Raw genomic sequence first — 15,423 nt, forward strand, 5'->3', positions numbered from 1 at the left:
GGCCCTAACAACAGAAACAGCGAAGCACCCGTGGATCCAAGGAACGGTAAAGCACGCGCCGCCCAACACAGTATTCATGTGAGTACCCGGTCACTGCGGGATCCAAGGGAACGTAATAGCCGACCACCTCTCGCCGGCTCAGGCCACACAACACTAAGTTGAGAGCTGGCCAAACGCTCACTACAGAAGCGTTTAAATCCGAGAAAAAGAAGGGTGACCCCTAAAAATATATAAAGGGTGATACGGTCAAAATTTGGTCAATATCAACTTGACGTATTTCTTTCAATTTTGCATTTAAAAAACCTGAACACCCCTCATTTTGAAGGTGTGTGTGTGTAGAATGTTGCTCCTATTTTGATTTTGGAATTCACTCTTCAGTTGTCAAAATGCCGTCCAAGCAAGAAGAGCAGCGTATCAAAATTTTGCTCGCGCATCGCGAAAATCCGAGCTACTCGCACGCAAAGTTGGCAAAATCGCTAAAAGTTGCCAAATCAACCGTTACAAATGTAATTAAAGTGTTTGGGGAACGTATGTCGACAGCCAGGAAGTCTGGATCGGGGGGAAATCGAAAACCGGAAGCCGCTGAGACGACAAAGAGAGTTGCCGGTAGTTTCAAGCGAAACCCTAACCTCTCTCTCCGAGATGCCGCAAATAAGCTGGGTGTATCGTCTACAACCGTGCATCGAGCCAAAAAACGAGCCGGACTATCGACTTACAAGAAGGTAGTGACTCCAAATCGCGATGATAAACAAAATACAACGGCCAAAGCGCGATCCCGGAGGCTGTACACGACGATGCTGACGAAGTTTGACTGCGTGGTAATGGACGACGAAACCTACGTCAAAGCCGACTACAAGCAGCTTCCGGGACAGGAGTTTTATACGGCAAAAGGAAGGGGAAAGGTAGCAGATGTTTTGAAGCACATGAAACTGTCAAAGTTAGCAAAGAAATATCTGGTTTGGCAAGCCATCTGTACCTGTGGCTTGAAAAGCAGCATTTTCATAGCTTCCGGGACTGTCAACCAAGAAATTTACGTGAAAGAGTGTTTGAATAAACGTCTGCTGCCTTTCCTGAAGAAACACGGTTGTTCCGTACTGTTTTGGCCGGATTTGGTATCTTGCCGTTACGGTAAAAAGGCCATGGAGTGGTACGCCGCCAACAACGTGCAGGTGGTTCCCAAGGACAAGAACCCTCCCAACACGCCAGAGCTCCGCCCAATTGAGAAATACTGGGCTATTGTCAAGCGGAACCTAAAGAAGACCAAAAAACTGCTAAGGGCGAGCAGCAGTTCAAGGCAAACTGGCTTTCTGCGGCGAAGAAGGTGGACAAGGTGGCTGTACAAAATCTGATGGCAGGGGTCAAGCGTAAGGCCCGGCAATTCGGATTTGGAAAAGCGGAAGCCTAACTGAATATTTTTCCTGAATTTTATACTAATTGAACTTGAAAAAGAAATTTAATTTGATTTTTTAAATAAACGATTTCACCGATTTACACGAGTTTTCCCTTGACCAAATTTTGACCGTATCACCCTTTATATATATATTTTTTTTTAATTTACTTTTTATACACTGCTTGTTCGCAAATGATTTGCTCTAGACATTTTTAGAACTTTTGATGGCGCCTTATTTCGCTGTCGTTTTCTTTCAAACCTGTAGGAAGTAAGAGCACGTAATGGTAAAATAAAGGGATAAAGGAGGTGCTAGCTGCCGCAAAGCTTGATCATGTGCATTGGAAAGCGGCATTGGATAAATATATACAAGTTCATACAAGGGCGTAACCAGGTTTCGAGCTAGGGAGGGGCGAAAAAAAAATTACTATGGAAAATTTGGCCGAATGCCATTTCAACGAACGCCACTTCCCCGAAAGCCTTTGTGTTGCTGATTTTAGGGGGAGGCAGTCGCCCCCCTCTGCCCCCTCTGGCTACGCCTATGAGTTCATAATAAAGTAAGGAAGTTCCGGGGAACATTCCCCTGCCTCTGAGATCCCATCGAAAGTTCAGACTTGGATCGAGAAGAAATCAGGGAGAAAGATGCTCTATCAAAACTAAATAGCAAAAAATATGCTGACTCACGACGAGGTGCTAAACCGTCGGACATATTAGTGGGAGACAAAGCGCTGATTACCCAACCGAATCGATTGAAATCTGATCCAACTTTTTCGGCTGAGAGATACACCGTAGTGGCAAGGGATGGAGCAAAAATTGTAGTCATCAGTGGTCGTGGTGTTCAGTACTCCGGGAATGTTCAGGACGTAAAGCTTGCATCAACAATCTGTGACGATTTCAAGCAGCTAGATGAATTTGCAGTGAACGAACATCTGCTTCATGAGTCACAAGATTCTGATGTTATGCCAGCAATCACGACGCGGGAACAGCGTTCAACCAGTGATTCGACCAAAGCGGTCAGTTGGTAAGCCCAGTAAATTTAAGGATATGGTGCTTTTTTTTATACAACCCACCATCAGTGCAAGGATTACCTATGACTGCAGATACTTCACTGGTTGTAAAGTTCTGCCTGATGGTTTGTTGCAGCAGGGTGAATCAACTTCATTGAAGACCTTTGGAAGACAAACGACAAGATGTACGTCTATCAACACGTGACAAGGGACTGACAAATCCACGAACCCTTGTCCAGTCTACAAATCTTTTGAAACCCTTAGGTTGCCCCCCCAAACCCAGCATATAATAATGTTGATTAATGAAATGTATTCAACAAAGGGTTATTTAGAGAGAACAATCTTCAACTGGAACGTACTCACCAAATCAATATATTAAATTTAAGGATATGGTGCTGTACAGAATCTTTGAATAAAAAGTAGGGGTTCGATTAGATGTAGGAAGTAAGGGCAAGTAAGCTGTTGATAAATAAAATATAAAACAAATCTCGACTTTGTCCAGTGTATGAATTGATCAACTGAAGAACAATAAGAAAAATGAGGATATATGAAACACACTGTAGTTTCCAGTCAGTTTTCCGACGAATCTATACACGAGCGGTTGAGATGTCGAAGAGGAGCGTTCTAAAGGGTAAAATTGGCCCGAGGTCCAGCTCCAGGCCTGGTAAGCTGTAAATTATCAGGACACGCCAGAACCGTTTTTCTATATGTGTGTATAAATCTTTTTGTTTTTTTATACCATTCAATATAATGGATTTTTGTTTAAAATATGCTTTTTTCAAATGTTAATATATCAAAAAGGATCAAATAGATATGAAGAGCTTTGAGTGGGTTGGTTTATTTCCTTTAAATTCCGTTATAATTGCTTATCTTTTGACAGATACGCGTATTTCGTCTACTACTTGCAGACTTCATCAGTGCCAAGTACTCAACACCACTGAAGAATCCACCTTTATCTACGAGTTATATACTAATCAATAGGTACTAAAAATCAACAGGTATCCACTGCCATGTCAAAATTTACCTAACCAGGTACCTAAATTCAGTCTCCAACAGGTAGATGCATGCTACGATGTGTTGTTTTAGGTAGCTTGCTAAAGAGTCTCGAGTATCCGTTTCCTTGATCTCTATTAAGCAATGTTGATGGATTATGTTTAAATATTTCTAAACTTTCAGCTACGTCTAGTTTCCAAGACGAAGATACAGTCCGCAGGATATTAATGTTTTCCTTAGTCAAATTGTGCCCCTTTGTAACGATATGTTCTGCAACCTTGGATTTAAATTCATAATGAAGTCCTTTATCCACCTCTTTGTTAGCCTTTTTTACCTCTGCGATGTGTTCCAAATAGATGTTTATCATCTTAGTTACATTTGAAATATCGTGTTTGCATTCATAAATAGTGTGAGCACTACGAGAGACTTTTATGTTTAACTCATTTAATAAAGGCGTATTTTCCACAATAATTGTTAGTAATATTTCAACTTAATTCCTTTGGAAACAATGTGCTCGGTCAATTTTTTTTAAAAAGTATCTAGAGCAAATCATTTAAGCAGTCAAAATGAATTTTCGACTCGCCCCTCATCCATCTTTTGATTTAAGTGAAATTAGGGTGGTCCCTATGGCTATTGAGATCGAAATTTAAACTATCTAGTTATTTGAGATAGACCAGCGAAATGTTCTAAAATGTTTTAGGTCAATTTATTTGAAGCAGCATTGCAGAAGTTACAATGTTTTACATCTAATACTTACGGCCCCACTGTTTTGGCTTTTTACTAAGTTGCTGGAATCTGGAAACTTTCTCAAAATATGTAAAAGTTCTTTCTTAGTGCCTATTTTTAAAACCGTAAAATATCTTACATACGTAATTACCGAGGGATTGCCATCTTGAACTCTAAACATTTTTGAAACAATCGTTAATGAAAATTTATTCCATCAAATCAAAAACAGAATCACTAACATGCAACATAGTTTCTTCAGAAGCCGTTCAACTAGTACAAATTTACTCGAATTAATTAACTATTCGCTGGCTGATTGCAATTGATAATGGAAACCACGTTGAAGCTCTATATACAGCCTTCAGTATGGCATTTGATCGCATTGACATACGCTTGCTTCTCTTCAAATTGGGAATTGAGCCAGGATCTCTCAAATGGCTCGATTCATATCTAACTAATCGTCAACAAATAGTAAGATACAAAGGGGAGAAATCGAATCCTATTCAAGTCACTTCAGGAGTCCCGCAAGGCTCTCATCTAGGCCCCCCTTTGTTTATACTATTTGTAAATGACATATCCTTCATTCTTAAAAACATAAAAGTTTTAATTATGCCGCCGACTTGAAGCTCTTTCTAGAAATAAGGACCAAGGAAGATATCAGGACATTCCAGAATGAAAGACACATGTTCTATATTTGGTGCAACAAAAGCCTTCTACAACTGAACGTAAACAAATGTAATTCAATAGCTGTTAGTAGAAAACGAAGCACACTAGATATTACAATCTTTTTAGGAAATCAGTCGGTAGAAAAGTGTAACGAAGCGTAACTTAAATATCTAGACCAACAATTGAAATAGGCGAACAACCAAACGTAAACAATGACTTTAATCACAAATTTCTCGAAAATCAAAACACATTCACGCAATCTAACACCACCTTCTCATAGAGCAAACTTCCTTTATCGAATGGTATTGTTAATTTGCATGGGTGTATTTTGATTCTCCAGAAATTTGCGATTAAAGCTATTGTTTACGTTTGGTTGTTCTGCCTATTTCAATTGTTGGTCTAGATATATGCTAAATTGGGACAACCACTTTGATATTTTTTGTTATATTCATCATTAAGGCTCTCAATTAATAACTGTGGCAGTGCATCTAGAACACTAAGTTGAGAGCTGGCCAAACGCTCACTACAGAAGCGTATAAATCCGAGAAAAAGAAGGGTGACCCCTAAATTTTTATTTTTTTTTATTTTAGTTTTTATACACTGCTTGTTGGCAAATGATTTGCTCTAGACACTTAAAACTTTTGATGGTGCCTTATTTCACTGTCGTTTTCTTTCGAACCTATAGGAAGTAAGAGCAAGTAACGGCAAAATAAAGGGTAAAATACACATGTTCTATATTTGGTGCAACAAAAGCCTTCTCCAACTGAACGTAAACAAATGTAATTCAATAGCTGTTAGGAGAAAACGAAGCACACTAGATATTACAATCTTTTTAGGAAATAAACCGATAGAAAAGTGTGAAAGAGTTAGGGATTTAGAAGTTATCATAGATTCCAACCTAACATTCAGAGATCATTATAATACAATCATCAACAGAGCATACAACATGCTTGGCTTTATTAAACGATTTAGCTATAATTTTCATGATCCGTACTCAATAAAAACGCTGACATTACCTATGTGAGGTCAATACTGGAATACTGCAGCATGTTTGGTCACCGTATTCAATAACGCACGATAAACGAATAGAATCGATACAAAAGCAATTCTTATTGTTTGCACTTCGTAAATTAGGTTGGACCAGATTAGCTTTTCCGTCTTATGAAGAACGATGCATGCTCATCAACATTCAAACATTAAAAGAGCGTCGTGAATTTGCAATGGTCTCAATTAAATTAATGTTGTTCGCTGTAATATAATTTTCTTAGAAGCTTGTGCCATCAGCCTTCAGATAGGCTAGTATTTTTGTTTTGGTTTGAACAAAGTTGATTTTGTGTGCAACGACCTGACGAAGGAGCGGCAAAGAAGCTTGGGGGTGAACAGACGGTCTTCTGCTCAGTAAGCAAAATCGGTCCCCACTAGGCAACCGAGCTCCTTATATCAGAAAACAATTACGATCAAGTTTCCGTTCAATTTGTTTTTACTATGTTTCGATCCCGGCGACGACCTCACCGACGAAGACAACAATAGCTCTTGATATGGATTTCCAATCAACACGTCTTTCCGAAAACTCAAATATTACTTATATAACCTACCCGTCATTTTCACATCTCTGACACAACCCCTATTATTATCACATTAGGAAGCCAGTGAAGTAGAAAGTTTGTGGGAAAAAAGGTTTCTATCAAAGTTTGCGATCCAGACATATAATAGAAAGAATCCTTCTACTTGGTGATCTAAAGTGAAACAACAACCACCACGATTTTTATTAACAATTAAAGCCTTATTCATTTTCATCTTGCTTCCAACGTCAACATGCAACCGTTTGCAATGTTCAACATGACTCCGTACGAGATCCTCACCTCATCAGGTGTGATCGATGTTTTTAGGCGATATTTCCTCAACATGTACACGATCGTTATCTTCAAGGAAAGCCACGCATAGCGCATTCCCATACAATTCCGAGGTCCTCCGCTGAATGGAATAAAGGAATACGGATGTCGTTTGGCTGAATTGTCCGGGAGGAAATTATCCGGGTCAAACAAGTCTGCGTTTGGTCCCCATATCCTTGGGTTCCGGTGTATCTGATAGGTTCCTATTATTATGGTACAGTTGGGTGGGATGGTATGTTGATCTGAAAGGATTTAGAAACAGATTTAGCTTGGTATTTTGGGAGTGGCCGAAAAGTCGATCGCCTACCGCTAAGTTTGACGTCTCCCGTCGTCACTCGTGCCATTATAGGAACAACGGGATACAGCCGCATAGTTTCTTTACAGACCATGTCAAGGTACGTAAGGTTTGCGATATCTTCGGCGGAGACATATTGATCTTCCCCCGGACAGACTTCCATAATCTCCTGGTAGCATCGTTCTTGCGCATCTGGGTGCATTGCTATCAGCAGCAAAATGGAACTAATCGTCTTTGCTGTTGTATCATTTCCCGCAAAAAGAGTCATATCAACGTGTGGGTACACTTCTTTCTTGGAATCTATGCCATTGTTACGCATGTACCTCAAAAGGCACTCAATGAAATTCTGCGGTTTTTTGGTACCGACATCTTCGTTTGAAAGGTTCTGCTCGATGGATTTAGCCAATTTTTCATCATCATGAACTTTCCGCACCAATTTCACTGTTATATTGTCGTGATAAAATTTACGAATTGATGTTTCCTTCCGGTAGGATTCAGTCATACGGTATATGAATTCCGGGTATTTCCACACGGTAAAGAACCTGGCTGCCAACAGCTTCATGAATTTGTCCATGAGTTCTACGGAACATTCTCCATCTGACGATTCTTGCATGTTGAAGTCACATCCGAAAGCAGTTACTAGAATGATAGTTTTACGTTGGATTTCTGGGATATTTATACTTATTCCGGTTCACTTACCGTAGATTTGATCCAAAGTACACTTGCAAATGTCTTTGGTGAAGTCTCGTTCTGGTTTTCCCACGTGCTGCTCAAGTAACTTTACCAAGGTGGCACTTTTCTTGTTGAATACCGGTATGAAAGTGCTGAGTATAGCTGGTCCCAATGAAGGATTCAGGGCTTTTCTTTGCCCTTTCCACATGTGAACTGCGGATGGAAATGAGAATTCAAATTATAATGGTGTCTGATAATTGCTGTTGGCTTGTGGTCAAGTTCAGCTCACCTGGGGCACTTATCAGGGTTCCGAAAACCCGCATGAATGTGTATTGCACCGACTTCTCTAGACAGTTCTGAGAATGCAGGACCACCTGCAGCTGTTCGGGATCGAAAATGGCAATGTGCGGCAGCGGTCCCATGTGGATACACACTGGTGAAGGGAAACCACCGAAATACTTGAGCGTATCCGCGATTGCCTCTGAAATGATAAATGGGTAAAATTAAATTAAATCTACGCTATCTATCTATCTATGCCTAAATCCTTCGAAAAGTCTACATTTTAAGTTAGGGATGATTTCATATAGTGACATTATTTAAAATTTCAGCATATTTCTATTGTCCGATTACTTCATTTGGCCTCCTATTGACTTTGAGCCACAACTTTTGAGAATTACTTACTAACTTCATTTCATCCACCAGTGAATTTTTTGGTGATCATTTGTCTTTAAAAATCATTCTCATTTTTATACTTGCTCCTATTGTTGATTTGCGTGGGTAAGTGGTGCCTAATTTCATGTGATATTTATTTGAAATCATGTCCGACATCCTAAACTGGATAACCAATATGCCAAGAAATACATTTTCGCACAAGTTATAATCAAACAAAAAAATCGAAAACAATTCATCAGTGGGTCTTACTGTCCATGGTTGGGCTTATCACTTGCAGTTGCCTTGATGGGGCATAGAAGCATACTTTACTAAGTAGAGCTACACAAACTCCGTTGCCGGTAATCAAAACAAGCACGAACATCCTTTGCATATTTGTGCACCGGCAGATGAAAGTGTTTCAATGTCGATCGCAATCAGGCAAATGGGTGCTGGGTCGTTCCATGTTAGTAGTCGAAAACTGTATGCCGGATAAAGCTTCGCTGCTACGTCAATATCGGCTTAAAAAAGCGCGACAATTCAAGGCCGAAGATATGGCTCTGACTAGATAGCTGATAAATGGAATAAATAGCTGCGGGCTTAGAAACTACTGCTTACGGAACTTTCGAGATTTTGTTGAAATAACGGGAGCCAGCACTAGGTACAGATGTAGCCGAAAGCCTTGCATATAAACAGAAATGGTCGAAAATTTCCCACATATTTAGGAAAAGTCTCACAGGTTTAGGAAGTTACTTCTGGGGAAAGGAAGCTCTGCTAGCACATTAGGTTCGATATGATATATTCACAAGTAGTTGTCCACAGAATGATAGCTACCAAATAACTAATTTTACACGTGTCGGAATCCATCTTTGACATAAAGGATGAAATGTAAACAGGCATGTTGCACATAAACAATAATTGCTTCGAAATTGAATAGTTCGTTATTCGACGAAAGATACGATTTTGTTTTGTTTATTAATTTATTTGATAAGGCTCAACCGAATTAACTAACTATAGTATACAATACATCTTAAAACTATAGTCAAAAGGTACAACACAATAAACATTTTATCTTCCACTATCAAATAAGCCTCCTCCACCAGAACGGGAGCCACTTCCAGTGGTTTCATTGTATGGCAGATTCGCCAACGGGGGTCAGAGCGCTTCCATTGCAGCAATGGACGCAAAACGTGGTCAGCACTCACACATTCATCACGAAACGGTTGCTTTCCAAAGTCGACGACGCATCGACTGAAAGAACTGCTGATAAAGAACAATGAGGAGGACCACACAAAGGTTGCCGCCGAGTAAACAGACGATCGCATGACATACATTGAGAGTGGTCTGCTTCTGTCGACAGCCGAGTGAACACTGAAAGATACGTTTGATTGAGCTGAATTTCACGTCTGTTGTGATTCGATTTAATGTCACAATTCTAGACCAACTATTGAAGTAGGCGGAACAACCAAAAGTAAACAATGGCTTTAAACGCAAATTCTTCGAAAATCAAAGCACATCCAAACAATCTTACACCATCATCTGATAGAGCAAACATTCTTTATCGAATGGCATTGTTAGTTTTCCAGCGCTGGTTTTCACCAGTTTTTACAAATTGAGGATGAATGCTAGTCCCAGTGGTTCTCTGTGTAATTACAGCTGATCTGGCAATAACAGAGTAGCAACCGTGGGCCGTCAATCATCCTCATCCTCATGTTCATGAAAAATCGTCGGTTGCAGTGGCTTCCTTACTGAGCAGAAAACCCGGTCCCAGGTCCATTAATATTAAAGTGATTTATAGTCAAAGCGCTTGTTTATCGTTTATTTTGCGAAACATGTCGTCGTCGGTGCCGGGTTTGAATGATTATAACGGTATAATGTGATAAGAGGGGCTTGGTGGCCTTAGAGTGGCTGTTTTTGCATGAGCAGAACATTATGAGTCTAATCTCAGGCCCATTCACACACTAGATTCATCAATCGTTTTATTTGTTAATATGACTACATGGTAATAGCAGGAACTCGATGACTAAAAAGGAGCTCGTTTGCCTAGTGGAAAACGGTTTTGCTTCCTAAGCAGTAGACCGTGGGTTCAATCAATAGCTCCTTCGCGTAATATGATCGTTAGAACATCAATTTAGCTTATCGTTTACCAAAACGAACCCTGCTGCAAACCCAACCCTCTAACACATAATCCCAGTGCTTCCTCGTGGAAGTGCAGAGAACTCCTCAGCTTCAATCAAAACGAGTGTCACGTCAACACATTCCTACCCAATCCTTTCTTGACCTGCGTTCTATTGGTCTATTCATCAGTGCCAAGTACTCAACACCAAGTGGCACTGATGAAGGCTGCAAGTAGTAGACGAAATACGCGTATCTTTCAAAAGATAAGGCTTGTACTCGAAAAAAATGCACCATTATCCGTGGGTAAAAATTGATGAAAATCTGGGTATAACTAGTTTGGAGTGAATTGTTTACATGTGCAAAATTTCATAACAATCGGTTCAGTGGTTATTGAGATGTCATCGAAACAAGAAGAAAATCGCCGGAGAATTTTGCGCGCCGTCATGGAAAATCCGACTGCGACCATGAGATGGATCGGAAGACAACTGGGAATCACCCATACAACTGTGTCTCGGGTGGTAAAATCGTTTAAGGAGTCCCAGACGACCGAGCGGCGGGCTGGAAGTGGAAGAAAATCGAAGACAGCTGACCCTGTAAAGGCCCGGAAGGTGTTGGATTATTTCAAGCGTAATCCGAACCTTTCGATTCGTGACGCGGCTCTGAAGGCAAAGTGTTCCGCCTGGTTCGTTCAGCAAACCATGAAACGAGCTGGGCTTCGTGTTTTCAAGGTCCGGAAGGCACCGTACCGGCGTGATCAACAAAACACGGCGGACAAATACCGCGCAAGGAAGCTGTATCGAGAGTGGTTAACGAAACCGAAATGTGTGTGGTTATGGATGACGAAACCTACATCAAGGCAAACGCAAAGCAGATACAGGGGCTGCAGTTCTACGTTGCCAAATCACGGTTTGATGTTCCGGAAGATATAAGGAAGAAAAAAGTGGACAAATTCGCCAAAAAATACTTGCTCTGGCAGGCCATATGCCAATGTGGTAAACTGAGTAAACCGTACATCACAATGGGTACCATCAACAGCGAAATTTACCGCACCGAGTGCCTCCAGAAGCGTCTGTTGCGCTTCCTGCGGTCTCACGGAGGCGAGACATTATTTTGGCCGGACCTGGCATCATGCCATTACGCGCGATCGAAGTTGGATTGGTACAGAGACAATAACGTTGTTTTTGTACCAAAAACCGCCAACCCCCCAAATTCAACAGAGATTCGTCCGGTGGAAAGATTTTGGGCCATAATGAAGGCCAAAGTTCGAAAATCGTCCAAGGTGTTTAAGAACGAGCTGGAGTTGAAGAAAGAATGGATGAAAGTGACCAAAAAGGTCGGCTCCACCATTGCACAAAATGTAATGAGGGGTCTTAGGGGAAAGGTGTGGGCTTTCAGCGATGGAAAGGAAATTGAATAAAGTAATTATGCCGAAACATTATCCATATGTATTAGTTCATTCCCTGAAAGTTTCAAGACAATCCGACTTAAAATAAATTTTTGCGAACACTTTTGTCTGGTGCATTTTTTTCGAGTACAGGCCTTAAGCAATTATAACGGAATTTAAAGGAAATAACCCAACCCACTCAAAGCTCTTCATAAAGGGATTCCGTTAAGAGGTTCGACAAATTTAAAGGATTAATAATTGTTAGTTCAACGACAGATGAACTTAAATCAAATTTTAAACAAGAAATTAACAGCGAAGACAACAAATCAAGAAGACTGGCAACTCTTCCGTTTTCACATACGAACGCTATGAGACAGATACAATCGCGTCATCTGCCGCTCAAAGGTAAATGCTTCGAACGAATTTGATAGCAAAGATTACATCCTCAGAAGAAGGGTTTGAGTATTTGCTCATTTTTCTATGCGTTGCTTCCACCTTCACTCAAGCGCAGTGCCATTGTAGATGTCGCTTGGATTCTGGCAAAGTTGCCAGTCTTCTTGATTTGTTTTCTTTCGCTTCAAGTTAAGTTGCTTTGATTTAAAATGTCTTGACTGCATAATCAAAGCACAATATGAAATCAGACTTCTGTCGCGATAATTGTAATTAAAATGAGTTTTCATTATGATAGGAACTGCAAACTTTAATATCGATTTGCTTTAATTTTGTTAACCGACTTTGCTCGGGAAGGGTGTGGTGCAGGCTCCATCACTGCAGGAGATAGAAACAGCTACCCGTAGCATGAAATCCAAATTAGTTCACGGGGTCGATCGCATATCTGCAGAAGAGAAGTTGACCCTGTAATATCCACACAAGGTTGCACTAATTGTTCTGTAATATCTGGGATACGGCGACTTTTCCGGCCAACTTCTTGCAGGGCATCTTAGTGAAGGTTCCTCAGAAGGCGGATTTGACATTGTGTTACAAATGGCGAGGCATCATGTTACTGTTTTAAAAGTTCTGTGTAAAACTAAAATTATCCAAAATTGGATACAGGGGTAGATCAACGTGACTCTCCGGCAGCAACAGGTCAACAAATTCCAAGGCTCTCTGTATTTGGTATTCATTGACTACGAAAAGAATTAATTTTGTTTTTATGTGAGTGAAACGAATCGCGATTTTTAAACCAATCCATAATTTTCTGTGCTGTTATTTATCACTAAAGCACGCATATTTTAGAGCCAAAATAATTAGAAAAAAAAAATTAAATTCAGTAACTTTAAAGAGATTTCTTTTTTATTAAATAGCTGTTAGTAAGGTCTAAAAATGTCCTGGCAATGGCTTTTACGCTCTATCACTTTAAGTTGTCTAGTGCTCAATTTATTGATGACGCAATCACACATTAGATAACGATATTCATTCCATTCTTCACGATACGCAATGCTCCTACATCATAATTTGAATTTTTGGTGGAGAATCCTTCTATAACTTCACAGTTCAATTTTGATAAATACATAGATATCTTTTTAATCAAAAATCATAGTATTTAAAACAAGTTTTCAAAATGAAAAATTTCATCGTTTATCTACTATCGTCAAATTCACTGGTTAGGAAATGCATTATTTTTTGTAAGACACGGAACATCAGGTTTCAATAAGTACAATAGAAGTACTCGGAATGTTTAAACTGATTACACTACTATCGATCAGATATTCTTCGTCAATTTAGGAATCGAACACTGCACTTCCAGCATGAACGGAATTGACGGCAACCACACAAGGCTTACTTTCAAACTGCTTTAGTAAAACTTCAAGATCACAACAACTTCCAACTCCGCCATAAACTTTCACCACCTGTCCAGCTTGCTCACCTGGTTTCGTACTGTAAAATTTATGAGCATGCCCTATCAGCGGCAGTTTGGTAGGGCCAGACATGCTAGCCAGCTTGGCATACATCTTCCTTCGGGTCCATTGAAAGTACAAAAACAGCATTATCACACTCGCGCACAGGTACGTGAACAGTATATCGAACCACATGTTTACGTCCGAGTTCCAACGCCACTTGTTGATGTAAGAAAATTCCGGAGGAACTGGTCGTGGGCAGCAGTCTTTCACTTACATAAAAACAAAATCAAACAAGACCAGAACGGAAGCACGGCTGCAACGAAAGTGGCGCGATAATCAGTTATATTGCACCATTTATCTATACAACTGCTAAATGCTAACTGTTTAATTATAGCTCGTCGGTATTTTGATTTGCTCTATCGTTGCGCACGGTTGGGGGTGCTGTGAACCGATTAACCCACCGAATGCCTAGTGGAAAACGTTGGAAGGAACTTGGAAATAATCTCACACTGCGCTCCAGGGACATGTTACCGGTGACCTTCTCGGTTTTCATGTTGCTTTGGTTCCACAGTGTAATGTAAAGAACACACCTTTGTTTTTCATTTGTTCTGACTGTTATACTTGTTGAGTGCACTGGACATCGGTGGCCGATAAGGTTGCTAGTTTTCGGATAGGGGGCATACTTTAATGGCGTAGTATATTTTTGCAGGCTCCTCCTCCTCTTTGGATGCGACGTGGTTTATGCTCGGACCTTCGCGGTACATAATGGCTATCATGCGTGTCGAAGTTAATAGACTGCACTGCATGAACTAAACCAGGGGTTCTCAAACATTCATTGATAGCGATTTTTAAAATCGACTTGTTAGTTGGCGTAGAACTGCTCATTACAAATATTCAGGCAAGCCCCAATAGAAACCAGAATATGAAACGAAGTCTTTCAATACTGCACTAGAAAGGCGCTTGTCACCGGTAAGTGGGTTAATTAGGGTTTTTCTCATCAAACTGATAGTAGATTCAATTGAAATTTATGAATATTATTAAGATTTTTTGTTTTTATTTAATTATTAAATTAAAAATAAAATAAAAATAAGGTAAACATGTTAGCTAAATTTTTATGACACCAGTGGGTCGCAGCCTATAGATTGAGAAACGCTGAACTAAACTGTTGGCCAAGGGTATCCACTCATCTGTTCTCTCTCATTCTCGCGTTTTAGATCGAGATGTATTTTTTTACAATTTGGTTTTATTGAATGATGAAAAACACGTTTCGAGCACCTTTATCGAAGACGGAAACTTTCCATTTGACCAGGATAATGAAAAATCGTATACCGTAAAACGGCGTATCTTTGATAATGCGGGTAACTTTGGTAGTATAATATAAAGAATAAATTTAAGCGCTGTGCTGTTTCCAAATAAGAAACATTGGTTCCATATTGTAGCGTAGGGTATTTCCGTTGATATCGTATGTAGTTTTAATGTAGTACATATTTTACAAAAATACAAAAAAAAAAACCATTTTCGTGTTTTTCGCGTTTTTGAAAAAGCACTCAAACCATCACTTTTGAAATGTAGTTCCGATACAGCCATCACAAATTCAATGTTGTATTCTTATTGCTTATGAAGTTTTCTGATTATATACTTATTCAAAGTTTCATATTTAAAGAACTAAATTGTTTGAGTTTCACTCATTTTTTTCTACATTCATCGAGCATTATCAAAGTAACCCCAAATCAAAATATTGAAGTTCGGTCACAAAACTAAAAAAATAGTGCAAATGGTTTAATTTTTGTTCAACAT

The 15,423-nt window shown here is 39.8% G+C and overlaps 3 protein-coding genes across 3 annotated transcripts in view; all 3 read right to left on the reverse strand.

Annotated features, from left to right (window-relative positions):
- The window catches only part of LOC135705212 (uncharacterized), a 34,764-nt gene extending 20,885 nt beyond the window's left edge, over nucleotides 1–13,879 (reverse strand). Inside the window, exons 1-6 of the mRNA XM_065226821.1 lie at nucleotides 13,653–13,879; nucleotides 7,925–8,116; nucleotides 7,663–7,848; nucleotides 6,976–7,602; nucleotides 6,579–6,910; nucleotides 6,505–6,512 (exon numbers count right to left, since the gene is read on the reverse strand). Coding sequence (XP_065082893.1) covers nucleotides 6,505–6,512; nucleotides 6,579–6,910; nucleotides 6,976–7,602; nucleotides 7,663–7,848; nucleotides 7,925–8,116; nucleotides 13,653–13,818 — 1,511 coding nt within the window. The 5' untranslated portion in view covers nucleotides 13,819–13,879. The remainder of the gene's footprint in view (nucleotides 1–6,504; nucleotides 6,513–6,578; nucleotides 6,911–6,975; nucleotides 7,603–7,662; nucleotides 7,849–7,924; nucleotides 8,117–13,652) is intronic.
- LOC135705201 (uncharacterized) overlaps nucleotides 1–15,423 on the reverse strand; it is a 217,881-nt gene that overhangs the window by 149,950 nt on the left and 52,508 nt on the right. The window lies entirely within an intron of this gene.
- The window catches only part of LOC135705187 (uncharacterized), a 351,007-nt gene that overhangs the window by 49,297 nt on the left and 286,287 nt on the right, over nucleotides 1–15,423 (reverse strand). The window lies entirely within an intron of this gene.

Source organism: Ochlerotatus camptorhynchus, unplaced genomic scaffold (assembly GCF_037179485.1).
Source record: "Ochlerotatus camptorhynchus isolate MF236.1 unplaced genomic scaffold, CSIRO-AGI_Acam_v1.1 ptg000261l, whole genome shotgun sequence".
NCBI classification, from domain to species: domain Eukaryota; kingdom Metazoa; phylum Arthropoda; class Insecta; order Diptera; family Culicidae; genus Ochlerotatus; species Ochlerotatus camptorhynchus.